General features: G+C 41.1%; 2 protein-coding genes across 3 annotated transcripts; one reads left to right on the forward strand and one right to left on the reverse strand.

Annotated features, from left to right (window-relative positions):
- Window positions 1–114: 114 nt before the first annotated feature.
- On the forward strand, window positions 115–9,578 carry LOC147800391 (uncharacterized). The gene is made up of 6 exons (XM_087138574.1): window positions 115–424; window positions 1,982–2,063; window positions 3,176–3,333; window positions 4,392–4,455; window positions 6,103–6,164; window positions 7,091–9,578. Exons 1-6 carry the CDS (start codon window positions 239–241, stop codon window positions 7,385–7,387), a joined length of 849 nt encoding a protein of 282 aa, XP_086994700.1. The 5' UTR covers window positions 115–238; the 3' UTR covers window positions 7,388–9,578.
- A 514-nt stretch (window positions 9,579–10,092) lies between these two features.
- Window positions 10,093–18,004, reverse strand: LOC147800392 (uncharacterized). Of its 2 annotated transcripts, none has more exons than XM_087138592.1 (6): window positions 17,880–18,004; window positions 16,874–17,227; window positions 16,010–16,071; window positions 14,664–14,741; window positions 13,526–13,621; window positions 10,093–12,696 (listed from the first exon to the last, which is right to left on the reverse strand). In XM_087138592.1, the coding sequence occupies exons 1-6, from the start codon at window positions 17,893–17,895 to the stop codon at window positions 12,646–12,648; spliced, it is 657 nt and encodes a 218-aa protein (XP_086994718.1). In that variant the 5' UTR covers window positions 17,896–18,004; the 3' UTR covers window positions 10,093–12,645. The 2 variants fall into 2 exon arrangements, with proteins under 2 accessions (XP_086994718.1, XP_086994726.1); XM_087138600.1 differs by having other exon boundaries at window positions 16,874–17,149; window positions 17,880–17,992.
- Window positions 18,005–19,317: the final 1,313 nt, after the last annotated feature.

The following is a 19,317-nucleotide window of genomic DNA, read 5'->3' on the forward strand; positions in this document are numbered from 1 at the left end:
TACGGCCGGCCAATAATAACGCACGTGCCGCTGCAGCCGTAGCTCAAAAGATAGGCCTACGTCTGATATCCTTTCACTTATTCGCTACAAGATAGTTTGAATTTCAGAGACAGGTTGATACCTGACTAACTTCGCGGGAAAATTTTAAAATAGGCTGTTCTCAACCTGTTGAGTGTGTTAATAAAGCAAAAATGTCATAGGGGAGGCTAGGCATCGTACCATTCCAGTTTGTGTCAAAATGGCGACAGAAGGTAGTGACTGTGGGACAGAGGCCTTGTCAACTGAAACAAGGATTTCTTGCTGTAGCAAGCAGTCATTGGATGCAGCAGTGGAGAAAGTACTTTGCTCCATCGATAGGGTAATTGGGAAGAATTCAGAGTGGCCTGAGGAACAGAAGGAACGACTCAGGCGGAGATTTCGAGAGGTCTGTATAAATAGAAAAATGCTACTGCTATGCACTGCTAGGCATGCTAGGCCTATGCAGCTACATACATGTACTGAGTAGGCCTAGGCCTACTGACACTACTTTTGTTGGCCTACGCCATTGCCAGGGATATGATGATGGACTGGTGGTTTAGGCCTAAAGTGCGTGACAGTATGTATAATATGATATAGTCGCCACCCAAATCTGAATTTTGGCCAAGGCCTACTCGTCATCTTAACATGTTTAACAATCATGTATTTTTGTTTTGTTTTCAGTAAACGATCTTGTTGTAATATGTATAACAAGATACTTTGATAAGTCTGCATCGGTTTTGCCATGGTTTATTCTTCCTTGACATGAAGATGTCTTTCTGAGACTAAATTTAAGTTGGCCATTTTTAAGTGGTGACCTTAGGGCCGCATGTGTGTTAGCTCGCCATTGCCTTAAATGAGCCTGTTAATGTTATACAGGAAAATCAGTAGCACAGTTGACAACTGCATACTTTTAAGTATTACATGTACAATATCAACCCCTTCACAGCGGGATTCTTTTGACCATGACTGCTGGACTGTGGCATGCCCAGTATGCAAAGCCCTATCCAGCACCAGCAGCAGGCCCACATTGAAATCGCTGCTGCATGATGAATAGAATGTATGCGTGATATTCACTTATCCTCCCTGTGAGCCACGGCATTTGCCGTCTCCTGGCTTGTAGGGGTTAATAGCTGCAAACAGTAACACTTTGATACCCTTCCAGTAAAACAGAGGGGAAAATACATTTATTACAAAAGCCAAAACACGAGGAGTTTCACACATTGCTATGGTGGGCTGAGCTTCATTTTCATTCATAAACCTTAGGCAAATACATGTAAATACACCCTGTGCCGCACAGTTTCCGGCAATGCAAATGGGATATTTTGAGGGAGAGGGCACTAGTAGCAAATAAATTTCACAAAGGGAACCACAGTTCTTATGGGAACTATGGTTAGAGAAAAGCCTACTTGAGTACGGCGTGGTTTTTGACATATGCATGGAGCAATATGCGTATACCACATGGCCTGTGTCATTAAAAATATGCGCATTATAATTTTTCACCATCTGCCCTAATTTTGCCAGGCATCAGAGTTTCACTGACGGCAAAGTCGCCACAACAAATTAAATGATTTTAAATAAAATTACAATATTAAATGTTACAGCAAGTAAAACAGTTGACACGACATTTGAACTTTGATTAGGGCCGACATGTGTAGGCCTGTCCAGTTTTTAAATTTTTTCACTAGGTACACGTGTGTATAAACTGTGCGTGTACGTGAATTGGTTATAATTGATTGATTTACACATGTACTTAAAACAAAATCAATTTCTATGATGGTGGTGGTGTTGTTAAACTTTTATCATGCTCACATTGTGCCTACCTATATACATGTACACGTATGCTTGCATCTTGCATTTACTGGAGGTGAAGATGAATTCTTTTAAAGGAGCCTCCCAGTTGACATGGTTAAGCTCACTTGAATCGTCTGCCATTAATGGATTTTTTCATACATTTTTCACACAGGTGTACAAGAGTTCCCTCCATGAAAACTGTTGTGTTGATGGCCAATCCTGGGCTGAGGCTATTGATGCTGACACAACCAAAGGTTCCGATTTCTTAATCTTTCATTCCCAGTGCACTGTTTTAGCTATAGGCCTACGTGTAATAGGCCTACTTGTAATCGGCCTACGTGTGATAGGCCTACGTGTATGTGATGTATCACAACAGTCTGATTGTATCTGTATCTAATGTTGTAGGTTTTATTCAAAAATTCATTAAATGGTATGCCCCAACTATAGCATCTGTCGCATGTACATGTATAGTCAGGACAGTCCAAACTACCGGGTGACGACCAGTACAGTTTGTCTGCCCTAACTGTGGTTGCCAAATTTCTATTGAAAAATGCTCAAACTCCTCCGAAATTATGCTGTTCACACCTGATATAATTCATCCAAAATATTCCAGCCGGAAATCATCTATATAGAACTTGATTCTGCAAGCATAAGTTGTTGATTAACTAAACAATTTTTGGCACGGGCTACGTGTACATTTACGTATAGCACACACTGGCTTTCTGTGCTATACATGTACTTGTGTCAGCCCAACAGTGGCATAGCTAGGATTTTACTGGTGGGGGGGGGCACAAAGGGACACCAGCTTTCAGTGGTGTGTTTTTTGTGGGCAAGTTTTTGTTAGCCTTGTTCAATATCCATTCATCAATTTTTTCAGTGGGGGGCCACCAGGAATTTGTGGGGGAGGGGGCATGTGTCCGCTCAACCCCCCCGCCCCATGGTAAAGTTTAACCCTAACCCTACATAGTACTACCAATTACTACATTGTAGTTGTAGTAAAATGTAGTATTCAGTCCTGTCGCTTGTAAGAAGACTTGACCTTATTGTTCTCTGAAGCCGTAAGGTAAAATAGAAAAGACAATGTACCATACAGTGCTGTGGCACTATGAATGCATAGCTTTATTGTTCTCTATACAAGTAACAACGGAAGTAACCCAGCCAGAAGTAGTCATCGGTAGCGCTACATGTAGGTCCTTCAGGCTCAGACTATTACTTAGTATTTTGTGGTACTGTGTAGTGTAAGCCAAACAGTATGCTAGGCGGTTAGGGTTAAAGCATGTGACATTCCCTGAAAGGCCCTTGAAAGTTCTGCACAGCGGGGTTGTTGGTGCAGGGTCAATTGCAAAGTCCATCCTCCTCTGGGCAGAATTTGAGCCGGTGGACCTGAAGAAGAAAGCTGATGCAGAGCAGACGGCAGCCGATCTGGATGCGCTGATTGTGGCAACAGTGGCAAAGCGGAAGGAGTTCCCCCCGAGATTGACTCAGCAACTGGCCAAGAAGCTGCAGTGTCAGCACACAGCTACAGTAAGTACAAATATGCATCTATGTACATGTAGACAAACGGAGTGTGAGGCTTGAATGCAGTGGGGCATTCAAGGGATATGAATAAGCCTTTCTTTTCTAGTCCTCTGGAAAATATTTCTCACTGAATATAGGAGACATATATTTAAAGGGGCTTCCAGAAACTGCCTCTACATTTGTCTTTCTCTTGGAAAGAGCAGTCATGCATACATGTACATTGCATAGTTTGCATTATAGATTAGTTTCACAGTAAACCTTGTCAGTCTTCTCTGTACGGATTAAGGCAGCGGCAAAGTATGAGCTGGGCTTTGCGGGAGGCCTCTTTACATTTTCCAGGCATTTTCCCTTTGTTTTTACTTTGCCCAAACGTGCCCTCGCTGGGTCACCCAGGGGGTTATTTTCATAGCGATTTCACCGGATAAATCTGCCCGGACGTTGCCATGAAAAAAAAGTGTCCCGTTAAATTCATTGCAAATGATGGAGTCACTCCAAATTGACGGCGTTGAGATTCACAGTGCTGTTAGTTTTTCAAAGTTTTTGAAGTACCGGTTCACATGCAAGTCGTGTTGAAATGAGGAAAATCTCCCGACATGCCCAATGGAGGCATATCCTCATTGCCTGAAACGGGCAAAGGTTCTTGGCCCATGCATGATTTCCTCAAAACATTTCAAGTTGTACACCATACAGTTGTCTTAGAGTACGATAATATTTCTACAGGACAAAAGGACAAACCCGCATGGTGACAGTGTCTGCCATCAGTCATTAGACATGTTAGAACATGTATTTGGGTAATGCCAGAAATTAAGGGTCCATACGTATGATTTTTTAAGTTCAGAAAACATTTTCTAATTTCCAAGGGTGATGAATTAATACAAATTCCCTGCCAAACAAATAGCAATAGTTTTGAAAACAATTCTGGTTGCATTTCCATGTCAAGTAGCAAAGGTCAGAAGTAACATGGACACCAAAATGTCACACTTTTGGACCCCTAATTTCTGAAATTACCCATATGCCTTGGTGTGGTGCAATGCCTCTACTTGTTGACTTCCTCCTTTCCACAGGAGCAGTACAAGCCTGTCTTACCCAAGCCCATTGAGGACCCCAGCCCAATTATATCTGCAGAAGGTGAGTTGTAATGCACTTGAAATATTCAATTCGCAGCTGTCATTAAGGCGAAACTGATTGTCACCCGATCAACTGTGGGGGAGGGGAACGTATGACAAGCAAGATCATGGGTGTTATGGCGCACTACGCTGTACACATACATCGGACTTGATTTCAGAAGTTGGTTCTAAATCTGATTCATGCTTAACTCATTGGATAGGACTATACATGTATTGAGTCATATACAGTCTTTGGCTCTCTAGGGTAGAGTTCGGGCGGTCTGTTCTTGACACAGGTTTCTTGTTCTCGTGCTCGGACGGCGTTTTACAGGAACACACGGAAAAAGTCGTGAGATTTCGATTTTTGAACAGCTGCAAAAAGTAGAGCGATGGCTTCCAAAGCCATAGACCATGTAGGCAATGGGAAGTTTTGCAAAATTAACATTAATTATTTTCCGAAACACAGAAATGAATGTTCCTGTTTATATAGAAAAGAATTCAGCCCATCCAAACCTTAACTCTCAAATAACGTATATGGACCCCGCCATGTTGCATGTTGCTTGTAATAACCGGTTGTTTGTTCCCGGCGTTCGAGCGGCCGACCCACGAACAACAAATCGAGCTGTTCGTGAACATACGAGAACAAGCCGCCCAAACTCAGCCTAGGTGTACAAGTGTGCATCACCAGTGTATGGTTACACATGTGTTTTAACAGTATACACTGTACAGTACATGTATGTCACAGTGACAGTGTATGAGCTACACGTACATATAACTGCATTCTATCTATGATTTAGCCTTTAACCCTAACCTTCCCCAACCACACAGACATCAACAGCAGTAAAGTGTTTAATTCTGTAGGGATAGGTCTGGTAGGCCCAGGCAGCTGGCTTTTGCATTGGGTTTGGCATACCTCAAAAAAACAAAAATCCAACAGTCTCTGTGCACAAAGTCCCATATGGGTGTTTAACTTTGTGTGAATGGAGAAGGTTAGGGCCAGCAACCCGAAGGGGGTTAGGGTTAACTTGAGCCCAGATCATAAATCTACTTGAGGCTAATGATGCCCCTTACAGGTTCCAAATAGGAGAAATATGACTTCTGATTCAAGCTTTTTATAGTGGACTTGGGGAAGGGTCCGAATAAATGGTTGAAGGTCAATGGGGTCACTAGCATTTCATGATTTTTTTAACATGGTTCCAAGAACAAGGTCATTCCAAATCCAATGCAGGATCTCAACTCTTTTTCCAATGCATGTGATGCAGTGCTTTTTATAGCATGAAAACAAGGCATATTTTTTAGCCTGCAATCTGCTTAGCTTTTGTTGGTGGGAAGCAGTTTGAAGAACGAGAGATTCAAGACCCATTCAAAACATATACCGTACGCCCAAGTTGCATGAAATTCAGTTTGAGATTGCCATCTAGACATTGGGCATTAGACTTAATTTAGCACTGAATCAGGGTCAGCATTAGTGTGTTTTCCTTGAAACTCCTTGAATGTACTTTGTTCAATAACTAAACCAAATGGATAAGACATGGTGGTCTGAATTGGCTATTGGCTGCTTGTGTACCATTACATGGGTGAGGCATCAGCATGAAAATTACATGCACTGAATGAGTACGTAGGTAAATATTAAAACTAAAAGGCGTCACTTTATTTTTCTTTGGAGCAGATGAGCAGGATGTCTCCAGCCGGGTCACCGCATCCAGTGACCAAGTATCAGTTCTGTCCAGGGTACGAATATCCTTGTTTCAAGTTAAAAGGTTTCTGATGTACCTTTTTCGTTAAGGCCAGTTCACAGATCTGCGTGGGGGGGTGAATCCCCCCCACCGCTGAGACACACACACGCCAAAAAAAATATCAATTGAAGAATGTAATAACGGTTCTAATAATGGTACTGTACACCTTTACAGCATAATGCATTACCCATGTGCCTGCCTGCCTGTCTACAACGATTGGCCAAAAAATCTGGCATTGAGCCTGAATGTAGGAAAAATTCCTGCATCCACCCATGGTTCAGATTAATTTTCAGGTTTACTTTATACTCCGACTGAAAAATCAAATCAGCCTTGTGGTAATTCATATTTGATGATTTTCACTTTATTAAAACTGAATTCACTAAAAGTGAATTAAGGGGGGGCAAGAACTACTAAATCTAAAACAGGGTGAAACCAATGTGAAACTACAAAAGTATAGGCACCATTGAGATAGGGTCTACATTTGTTCATTTGCCTTCCATGCCATGTTAAATGTTGCATTATTGACAAATAAATGCTACACAGTATACATGTAGCTTTGTCATTGGTGGATCCTGGGGAGGGAACATGGGCCATGGCCCATCCTAAAGGAGTAATAGTTTGTTGATGCAATTGAGGGACTGTTTCATTTCCTTTCCTTATAGAGGGTTGAAAAAAACCCAATTTAGCTTCAAAAAACAAAACTGTTTGTTCTCACCCCAGTTTCAACAATAATTTGCAAAAGACTGTGTTCAGCCCCTTGTATGGGTAACAGATGTGAGATTTGCTCACAAAGAACTGCTGGTCATTGAAACCAAAGTGCTTGATTGGCAACTTCTTCTTCTGGGATATCATACGGTTTGGTTGTTTTCATTTGCACTTTGTCCCACAATAGTTTTAGTTGTTCTTTCTCTCCTTTTCCAGTTACTGCCTGACTTGGAAGATAAGTCTGGTCGAATCTACGAATCCATCAATATTCATGCCAGTCTAGCTGCTAACAAAACCCAAAGGGTGATCACCAAGCCATCGGAGAATGAGTCCAAGATGGCGACATCCTTGACACCTCTACGAGCCCAAGCTCAAGACAATGAGACATCCACAGCTCACCCACAAGCTGCAACAGCTTCTGCACTGAAAAGGCAACGGCTTATGGCACAGGTCCACAATAATAAAATGAAACGCTACAAGGCTAGACCTGCCAATATGGGCAAGCCAACGTGAGGGGTTGGCCTCTTTGGCTAAGGTTTTTGCATTTTCTGCTATTCTTGGTTGTCGTTTGAATTTTTTTGCTTTGGCAGGTTTTTTTTTTCCTTTCAAATTTTTACCAATTCCTTGAGTTTGGACAGTGTACATCCTTACTCATTTGGGTGCCCAAGCAAGGAGCAGTATGACTGATGACAGCATAGAACAGTGTAGATTAGATTCGGAATATCCCAACATCAATAATAATGTCAATTTTCCAGCAATTTTGATTAAGGTAAAGTCGGTCATTTTATATATTATTGTCTCCATGAAGTCTTTTGATCAAGTGGTGTGTTTCTGAGCATAGAAGGATACAGACCTCCTTCCTCCAGGTCACATCTAAATCTGTGCTCCATTTGCCATCAGACTGGGGCAGAAATTGAACCCATGCCCTCCAAAGAGCAGGTTCATATCCAGCTTCATTTTGTTTTGTAAGCCTTCCCAGCCGCAGGTCCAAATCTAACTCAATAAGTGGATTGGAACACTGCAAGTACCAGGCTCGTTGTGTTACTTGACTGGGACAAGACTCAATCCTGTCTTCAGTACACATGATACATGTTCTATTCATGCTGGAGTGAATTGCTTTGCCCAGGCCTATATTTATTATAAGATTATCTGTTGTGGGTTCATTTCGTTATCAGCTCTGATTTAATAGCAGAGTGGTGTATTTTTTAAGCTTTACTTTGCTTTGTTTTTAAGTGATTAAGAATGTTGTACATAGATGTAGATATTAACGTAAACCATGCGAATTATTCTATGCAAAGATATCTTTTGTATCTTTGCCAAGATTGTACATTTTAAGTGAAACATGAAATTTCCAAGAAAAATTCCACATTTTTAAACAGGATTAGGATTGTCCTGACGGATTGAATGCCAAGTGTAATAGTCACGGTTCCTAAACAATGTCCAGCATTTGGAACAGATACATCGATGCCAACCAGTGCAACATCATTCTCAGAGGCCACAATTTTCCATCAGCAAATCAGAGTGTTTTCGAAATGAGGGGATTGGGCGGAGACTTTGGTTTTGCTGGTTGCAGCCATTTTGAATCAGCGTTCGAAACCACATGTTCAAGCTCTGACAGGAAGCAGCAAAACCGAAGTCCAAGCTGAATCCACTCGTTTCAAAAATGCCCTTAGACAAACCTAAACCATGGTGTTAGTCCTCATCTCCATTGAGAACAGAAATGGATACAACTTTTGATATTTGTGCATAGCAGTTGGACATGCTAGAATGAAATAACTGGAAAGTACCACAAGGAACTATTGGCAGCCCTCTTCCATGTATTTCAGTGCTTGGTGAACAGGATATGAAGGGTTTTTTCTTCAACAACGTTTTTTTGCATACAGTTGATACGTAACTCACTCAAAGCACTGTGTACCTGCACACACATACCTGTTTTACATACAAAGTGTGGGCATTCCTTTGTTCTCCTGTGGTTAAGGAAACTTGAGGAAAATGCTCCTTTTTCTCCAACTAGGATAACTCCTTTGAGCTGGATTTTTGTTGATGATTCCCTGGACTGTTCCTCTTCATTTTGCCGCAGGTAACCTTGACCCCAAAATGCCTCTGAAACTGTTTTTCAGAGAGGGGGAAACATTGTGTGGACGTGTGAGAGTCTACACTACGCCGTCGCACCCTACATTATGTGGACTTCTTTTGTGCAGAGGTCCACACCATGTATGCCATGCCTGCACATATTTACTGTACCGGAGCAACAGGGCAAAACCCATCACCCAAATGAATATTTGCCGTAATAGGAATTCAGTTGACACTCCAGGCATTCTCTTGATGGTATCTTTGTTCTGTTATTTTGACAGCCTTCACATTGAAGTATGGGCGATTCCACAGTTGGCTTTGTTACATTTGAAGCAATGTTGCCCCTTCATTGAGCTCCTTTATCAACACACGCAGGAATTCTTTCTCCATATTGGAAGGAGTGGAGAAGCTGTAACACCAGGGAAAAGTAATTAGGAACTGGGGTTTCCCCGGTTCACATTCACTTTTCCCTGGTTTACTTGTAGAATCATGAGTGCTAACAGGGAGGGTAGGCTCTGTAAAAATGAGAGTGAAGGAACATAGGCTTGTAATCCAGAAAGAAAGGTGACGTGGTAATGAAATGTGAGCAAGAGCTTTGCAGAAGAATACACGCAGAAAGGAAACACTATCATTCCTGTGTCTGGTTTGTTCTGTTAGCAGTACTAGACTGTGAAAGCTGTGAAAAGTGATTTACATATATGTACATTCATATTTGAGAAATGCGCACTGTGCACCCAGCATCTGTATGAAGGACACACAGGTTTACACCTATTCAGATCATGTAAACTCAACACTGGCATATTAGGATTTTGGCCCTCCCTGTCCCCTGATGACCAACGCAGATTTTCGCCACTGCACTGCATGAACCTCAGACTGAGTTTTTTTTTTTTTAATAAATTGGTAACTTCCCCACTTTGTTTCTCTTAATGACAAATTGGCCAATATAGCAATACAGTTCTGCATTCGAATCAAAGTTTGGCTTGTCCATGAGATAAAATACAAAATGTTTTGCATATGTGCAACTGCAAGATATCAACCTTTTAGTATGCGGGGAAACTGCATTCAGTAGGAATTTCAACTCTGCACTGTACCACTTTAAGGAGAATTTGCTCCATTTGCAAACTTTAAAAAAGCAGACGAGGCAATTGTAAAAATCAGTCAAATTTTAATATATGCATACCTGCTACTCTGCTCCCCCCGAGCTAAAGTGACTAACAGTATTCAGCTAATGGATTACTTAATAATGAACCAATTATGAAAAAAATTGCATGCAGTGATGAATTTACCTTTCCACACTCTTTCAAGTAGTGGTAACCCCTATCCCTTGAAAAAAATTCAGGCAAGGTAAAAAAAAAAAAAAGATTAGTTTTCGCAAACACAGTAACTTGATGAAACTGCTTTACAGACTAAAGCAATTCAGTGAATGGGAAATATTATACACTGTAGTGAAGAAAATACTACATGCAACTTCAAAGGATGGCCAACAGAGCCTTCGACTATTATACAGATAGTATGGCAACTGGGTCGCCTCCTGAGGTGAAGCAAGGGTACCAGGGAGGTCAAATCCCCGCAAAATTTAAGCCACAGAAAACTAACTAAAAATTTATATCGGTTTTTGTAGCTTTCCAAAATGCTCAATAACTGTGCATATGAACAAAGAATGACGTTTATTGAAATTATGTGTAACATTGTTTTTATTCAAAATTTTCTCACAAAACCTTTTGAGGGTTCCTGCACCTAAAGGACAATTTAATCAATCAAATTAAATTCTATGTCTTTTCCTTGACCAAATTAACAAAAATCCATGACCCAATTATGATATTTCTTGGACCATTGGGACTTTTAAAGTTGCAAATAAACTCACACATTTTATGCACTTATCTCTGATAAAAGAAGTAACACACAGTGTTTGAAAAATTTGATGACTTTTCCGTGACATTTTCACAAAGTTTCATGACTTTATCAGGCCTGGAAAACGAAAATGAATTTCCACATGACTTTTTTATGACTTTTCCAGGTTGTGGGAACCCTGTTTTAAATCATTTGTTATCGTCTTTAAAGTTACCAAGTAATTTCTTCAGTTGCATATGGGCGCCATGTCCAAATATGACCTGTTACGACAAAATGAGAGTCAAGTCACATCCCACTCTTTCCTATTTGGAGGGTTCAAAGTCACATTGAAGCGGAATTCAATTTTGAGATTTTGTAATAATTGAAAAGAGTAACCTGTCTCCTATTTAATTCCAAATATTTCACAGGATCTTTATCTGCTGAATTCAAAAAAACCCAATATCTCAATTTTTTAAAATTCTGACATTCAGCTCATTTTGTGGTGACAGGTAACATATTTGGAACCAGTTCTTGCTGACAGGTAAGTGGCTTGTGTACACATATCCACTACATACCCGATGACCATCCAGAGTCACGGTTATGAAGCATAAACATGGGGTTCATTCTGTAAATTAGGGGTCCAATTGTTTTAGTGTCCCTGTCACATCTGACATGATTTTGTAAGTTCAGAACGCAGTTTCTAATTTCGAAGAGATTAAATGAGTGCGGATTACCTGCTAAACAAATAGAAATAGTTTGAAATCAACTTCACTGATATTTCCACGTCAGATGTAACAGGGACACAAAAATGTTGCACTTTTGGACCCTGAATTTATAGAATGATCCCTTACCACTAATATCAATTTGTTACAACTTTAAGACGTGTATGTTACAACACAAGCCACGCCATTCCCAGAAAGAGCACTTGTAAGCAATTCGCTTTGCTCCGTGATCAAAAGTTGAAAGTGATTTCTAGAAAGCCTTTCTATACCACTAAACCTACACCAGTGGCAAAATAAGTTGTTGGGTGGCTCCTTCTTTTCCCTGGTGCACATCTGCTGGGGTGTACTCTCACAGTCCAAATTCCAGATATCAAACCTCTATGTTATGCCTTCATTAACCCGTGTTACTCAACTTCGATGCACATGCAGTCCACTTATGCTGCCCTGTACAGTCACTTGGTTATATATATTTGCCTGGCATTTCCCTTGATAGTTGCCAAACAAAGTCATTTGTAGATGGGGGGGAGCAATAGGTGCTATGACCCCCCAAAGGGGGACAATGCTTTTGAATTATGAAAGAAAAGAAACTTGGGAGGGGGGGTATTTACTTCTCTTCCTCCTGGAAACATGCAAAAAACCCAAAATTTAAACACTCAGGAAGGCTACAAAAAGTTACACAGAGAAATTCCTTCATTTTCCACTAAATAAACGAAGAAAATTTGCATCTGGATCTGCCCTTTCACAAAGCCACAAACATAGTGCATGCAGCTCAAACAGAAAACTGTATGTACAATGGCATTACTTCAATCCTGATAAAACTGAAAGGGTGAGAACTAACAAAAAAGGAGGTGCTAATTAAGACCAGACACATGGCATATAAAGGAAGTACACAGTGCCCCTACAGCCCCGTGCCTATGCAGCGGGTATGCCAATGCATTGTCTGTGCTTACGCAACGCTGGCTCTTATCATCTCTCCGGACAAGACGTGATTGTACGCACACAGGCCAAGATGCCAATTGATCCGGTTAACTGTGACAGGATGAACTGTAACTGTTCGGACTGAAAGATTGGTGGTGGCAGGAGGGGGGAGAGGAATCGTGTTGCTGTAATCAACTGCTTTCTCCACCGTCATCTGATCTCACTGGGTCACATTGTAGAGTTCAGGAAGTTTAGTAGGTCCCGTCTGTTCAAATCACGCTGTGAAGGAAGAAGTTTACCGAATGCCGGGGTAAAATACGAAACTTCAACCTTGCACTGTCTTCAGTAATTATCAAGAACCCTGATATCATGATCAACATGACAAAAACTGCATTCTCCCGTGAGCCAGATTCCTGATTTACCATTTGTAGCAATCCTCAGAAATACATGTACGTTCTGATGTCTTTGGAAAGTGGACCAAGAACACGGAAAAGCTACTATTGAAATTCCTTTCATAGCACTCAAAATAGAGGCAAACTAGAACACTTGGAGGCAAGTGCAAACAATGACCATTTGTCAACCACTGGGTGAAGTTTCCTGGTAGCCCATGCACAAAAGACATCCTGAGTACCAGGCAATATTGACCACTGGTTGGCAAATTGTCGTCGCTCCAGTTGCCCCATGAAAGGCAATCACTAACTGCAAAGAGTGTATTAAGACTGTTAGGCTAAAGGGCCATCCAACATGACACAATTCCAGTTTTTACTTTTCAAACTTTCTTTTCCTCGTGGAGAGTGTTCCGATGCATGCTCCCGACAGCAGCAAATCACACCAACTTTTCTTCGGTAGGAAAAAGAAACGTGAACTCGTTCCTTGGTAACTGTGAATGTAATTTGGCATTGTAACTGAGAGCACTTAAGACCATCACATGACCCAACAAGACCATCGGAAGACCAACACAAGACATGCCTCCAGGCTGGATTTGAGTCACAGGTAATTCAAATGGACAATGACAACAAGCATTCCTTTGTCACTGCTCACGTTGGTCTTGTGACTGCACTTGTGATGTCTTGATGTGTTCTTGTCTGTCTCTTTATCCTCTACCCACCTCCTTGTCTTTGCTGGTCTTCTTGACTTTCATCTTGATCTTCTTCCCAGAGATGACACTCCTCTTATTGTCCTGCTTCTTTCTCTCCTTGATAAACTATTCGAGACATGGATCAAAAGACCACTAATGAAAACATTGCACTGGAGGTGAACAGATATCTTGGGGGGACAAGGTGACGAACCCTTCCATGTTAATCAAAATGTTTTCCACCAATTTTGATTTCTGAAAGGGTTCCTGAAAACATCCTCTTAAATAACTTTTAACTATACGAATGTTCACTGGAAAATATCATTTTCTATTTCCTTGATAGACAGTTAAGTTGAACCATACTGAAATCACCTCCACTAAGTTATTCCTTGAATTTTATTATCATACTTCACCTATGTAGGTCAAAGACTTAAATATCAAATTGTTTATTTAGCACCTATAACCCTGAGACAGGACAGGAGGGGCATGAATGCCTGAAGAAGAAACAGAATTTTCAGTTGATGAATTTTTCTTGTACATGTATCTAGACAAAACAAGGGAATGGAAATACCCTAGATGCTATCAACAAGGGTAAGCCCTGCCTCCAATACCTTGGAGAGCTGCACTGGGAATGGAAATACCCTAGATGCTATCAACAAAGGTAAGCCCTGTCTTCAATACCTTGGAGAGCTGCACCGGGAATGAAAATACCCTAGATGCTATCAACAAGGGTAAGCCCTGTCTTCAATACCTTAGAGAGCGGCACCGGGAATGAAAATACCCTAGATGCTATCAACAAGGGTAAGCCCTGTCTTCAATACCTTGGAGAGCTGCACTGGGAATGGAAATACCCTATATGCTATCAACGAGGGTAAGCCCTGCCTCCAATACCTTGGAGAGCTGCACTGGGAATGAAAATACCCTAGATGCTATCAACAAGGGTAAGCCCTGCCTCCAATACCTTAGAGAGCTGCACTGGGAATGGAAATACCCTAGATGCTATCAACAAGGGTAAACCCTGTCTTCAATACCTTGGAGAGCTGCACTGGGAATGGAAATACCCTACATGCTATCAACAAAGGTAAGCCCTGCCTCCAATACCTTGGAGAGCTGCACGGGGAATGGAAATACCCTAGATGCTATCAACAAGGGTAAGCCCTGTCTTCAATACCTTGGAGAGCTGCACTGGTCCTGAAGAAGACTTGCCTTCATCCTTCTTCCTTCCCTTTGCCTTCTTTTTGTGACTTCTCTGAAAGTGGATTTTAGAAAAGACAAAGAACAGAAGACAGAACTATTATAGGGCTGAGTCATTTCAAATAATTCACTGTTCAAATATTCACTTTCAAATCAATCAAATATCTGAATGTGCGGTCGCACCGACCAGCAGATTGTTGATGAACAAACCATATACAAAATCAGTTGCAATAACACACAACTGTAGAGGCCCATTATAATTGGTATAATAGCTTCTCGCATTGAAGAGTATCCCTAGCCACGATTTAGCAAACTTTAAGGGACAAACACTACTTTTTGCGCTGTCGAAAGTTTCTATTCCTTTCGAATTTTTCAATGAATAATTTACTTCTTGAATCATAAGATTTCTGTCGCTTTCATTTAAATCTGCTCGAAACAAGCCTCCAAATGCAACTTTTCTCCTTTAAAACAAAAAGAAAATTCTCCCTTCCTTTTTATGAATTTTGCATTTGAATATTCTAATTCAGAAAATAACATTCCGATAATCAATCAAATATTCGGCACAGCTCTTTACACTACAAGCATTAATCTCAAGGCAAAAAGGCAAACAATCTTAAAGGCAAACAGCTTGTATGTTCACTATTTAGAGTCACTATCTGCAGTTTACAGATGTACCTAGAACATGTAAAAGACTCAGAGATTTACTCATTCTTTGATCCAACATTCAAACTTGGTATTTCTTGCACCCATTCACATGAACAACTCATATCACTTGTCCCAAGCTGAACCAAGTGAGGGTGCAATGTCCCCAGCAATGGAGGCTCTTTTGGCAGGAAGTGCACTTCGCTGGTTCATGAACTATGAAATGCAAGCATTACAGTTGCATCACTACCAACAAAATGAACGTTCCCCGTTAACACACTGCTCTTTTCAAATGATAAGGGGTGCTTCTGCTCAAGGTGGATACTATGCAAAGCATGCCCTTTCCCAAGTAACCACCCTTTGCACACTATTTTGCCAATCACTCCACATGATTCAACAACTCTCCCTGAATGCCTGCATTTCTTTTTTCCACGACTTCAGGGTCACAACAAAATGACACACAGATTAACATTAAAAAGTTTCCCTCAGGCCCTCATTATTAAAAATTTAAACCTCTCTGAAAGCCAGTAACAGCCATACATGAAATACTATCTCTGTGAGTTCAAACTCTGTATATACTTAGCATGTGACCTTTTTTCTAACCCTCGTTACAGCCTGTATCCTCCTGAAAGTCTAACTGATCGTTCCTATTTCACCAAACTAGTTTCTGGACTTCATCACCTTGTGCCTCCTTTTAGACTTGGACTCCTTCCTCCTCTTCTTCTTTCTATGTCTCTTTCTCTCTGTCATGCACGTAGATGAGAAACAGGGAAAGATACATGTACACAGGTGTCTTTGATTTTATGGTTTGCTGAGTGCTGTCATCGTGAGTGGAATGGTAAGAATGATTCTTCATCAGGTCACTGACAGATGTTCCACTCCACAAGGAAAGGAACATTCCACTAGTCACTAAATGAAATTCTTATTTTCATTTGATGCTTGTGGAACCTCCAATAGTTTTAAATAACTGGACAAATATTCTTAAAAACTTGATCATGAGGACTACATGTACCTGTCATAATCCATTCTCGCTCTACCCATAAAAACATAAGGGTTTCTCAGTTCATTTCTTTCAGTTACTGCTTCAACAAACACCCCTGTCTGTGTAGAAAATTCCCGGCAGATTTGATGGCGTGTTTGATTTGTGTCTTTTCTAGTGCATTCTTCATGCTCGAAGAAAGAGTTTGTAGGAGTATAAAACAAATCACGATGTATGTTCAGCAATCATCGGATGAGGTGGATTTATTCAGGCACTGTGTATTACAACTGATGAAAAGCATACTGTGATGTCACGGAAAAAAAGGACCAAAAAATAGACAAAAATACAAAATTCCACCTTCAACATACGCGTACCTAAATGTAGCTCGTCAGAGGGCTTAAAATTCATGAAATAAAACTTAAAATTGGGTCTGATAGACAAAACGTGACGTTCCCATTTTCAATCTGTTAAATAACTTGAGAAATTGGTATGAAGAAGGGATTCTAATTTTACATTACGCCTGCGTGTATGGCAGAAGAGCTTTTTATCAGGGTACAAATTATTACCTCTACTTGACGATGAGCTGATGCTTGAGAATGACTCTGATGAAGATCTACTGCGAGAAGAAGAGGATGATGACGATGATGACGAGGTGGAGGAACTACTCGATGAGTAACGCCGTTTGAGCTTCTTTCTGTGCTTATCCCGACCTCTATGTGGAGACGACGCACTGCTGCTGCTGGAACGCCCCCTGTCACGCTTGCCACTGTGCCTTTGGAGGTCCCGACTCCGTATGGGGGAGACAGTTCTTGGCTTGACTCGGTGATCTGTGCTGTTCATTTCTTGAGAACACGAGGAAGAGGGTGAGGAGCTTGAATGTCTTCTTCGAGATTGCTCTCGATTTTCATGATTGTATGCATCTTTATATAAGAGAAAAAACAAGTAACTTGAGGTAGGCATATGGGGATTTCATGAAAATCCTTACATGAGCATTTATGTTTAACAAAATGACCATTTCGCGCATGATGAAAGACATCAAATCCCTTTTAAAGAAATTCCTCACTGATATTCTGGGGTGGGCCTTGTGATGAGGGGAGGGTGGATTCCAGAGTGAGATCTCCTGAAAGGCTGAATAAAGTAATCCGAAATAGGGCCTAATTAGCCATACAGGCTACATGTAACTAATGGTTTCCCTTGGCATGGGCCTTGGCGTGCTTGTTTGGCCTTCATGCCTTGGGCCCTTGTTACATTACACGATGACTGTACAAGAGTAGGCCAACATGTACAATGTATGCATTACTAACTTAGGCCTAGGCCAGTACTTTCGAAAAGTTTAACTCTGTGTCAGCATACCGCATGGTCATGATGGTCAGTCTTACATGTAAGCTTGTTGTAGAATTTAACTTACAGACTTAAAAGTTAAATTAGGCCTAGCATGCCTAGGCCTACATCATGCATGGCCTATTTATTTTGAAAAGCGCAAGCTCGCAAGGGGAAATACACACAGACATTGACATAGAGAAAGAGCCATAAGCATGATAGAAAATCAACATATTCATTTGCTGCATGTACCTTTTTCGCCACCCATATCCAGTCATCTGTTTGTCCGTTTAAAAACTGCGTAGCGTACGTACATGTACTACTATTATTACACGTATGTGTATATTATTACAGAAATGATTTTGCTCTGGTTATACAGTTTTGCTCAAAAAGCGCCCTCAATTGACCAAATGTCATAATTTCGCTCGTCGCGCGCCCATCGCCCACAGGCGGGGGGCGCCGCCTGGAAATGCGGCTGATGGCTTTGCCGACCGTGATTGGCTACATTGTGCACGACCTGTTACAAGGAGGTTATCACTTCCTGCTAGCGAAACGTTTTTTAAATTTTGGTTCGCTAATGGCAGTGCTTTGACACGAGCAAAGTGTCGGTTATAATAAAAACATGGTCTTAGTACATGTTCATTGTACAATCACTATGGAGGACGAAAAGTGGCCATCTGCTTTTCTGCCCTCAGAATGGTAGAAAAGCAGAGTTTACGTTCTGGTAACATGCAACTGAATTTCGACTTTTATACTTTTCTGCCAACTCAAAAAGCAGAGTGGACAGTGTTTGTTTATGCATATTTCTATTTTTCTGCTTCAAGAAAAGCAGATTTTACTTTTTCCTCATTCGCTGGCGGCCGAAAAGCGGCAGTCTGCTTTTTTACTTTTGAGCAGGCAGAAATTTGGATCGAACATTTTGACGACAACCGTGAATTCAACTTTTCTGCTTGTGTGATACCGGAAAAGCAGATATTACATAGGTGGCCGAAAAGTGGCCATCTGCTTTTCTGTTCTCAATGGGAAGTGAATGGGGTCGTGAACTGGTAACTCACGACAATACCATTTTAGGGGAGTGAAGACGTATGGAAAGCAGTACAGTACGTAACCATGCTCTCTAGGGACCAATCCCATACTGCAGTATCAGTGTCCCTGTGAGGCAGTTTTCAACTATCATCCAATAGACACACAAGCTTGCTTGGGCCAAGGAAAACGTGTGAATCTTTCATCATAAAAGATATGGTGGACCGTAATTATTGGTTTAAACGTTTTCAATCTCCAAGAAAGGAAATAGTCATAATCTGAGGTTCACGACCCCGTTCACGGCCCTTGCAAGGCAGAAAAGTAGATGGCCACTTTTCGGCCACCAATGTAAAATCTGCTTTTCCGGTATCACACAAGCAGAAAAGTTGAATTCATGGTTGTCGTCAAAATGTTCGATCCAAATTTCTGCCTGTTCGAGTTCGAAAGCAGAAAAACAGACTGTCGCTTTTCGGCCGCCAGCGAATGAGGAAAAAGTAATAAAATCTGCTTTTCTTGAAGCAGAAAACAATGTTTGTTCTGCTTTTTGAGTTGGCAGAAAAGTAGAAAAGTCGAAATTGCATGTTACCAGAACATAAAATCTGCTTTTCTACCATTCTGAGAGCAGAAAAGCAGATGGCCACTTTTCGTCCTCCATAAATTACAGAGT

Source organism: Acanthaster planci, linkage group LG01 (assembly GCF_054643075.1).
Source record: "Acanthaster planci isolate LZ-2023a linkage group LG01, COTS_SCS, whole genome shotgun sequence".
NCBI classification, from domain to species: Eukaryota; Metazoa; Echinodermata; class Asteroidea; order Valvatida; family Acanthasteridae; genus Acanthaster; species Acanthaster planci.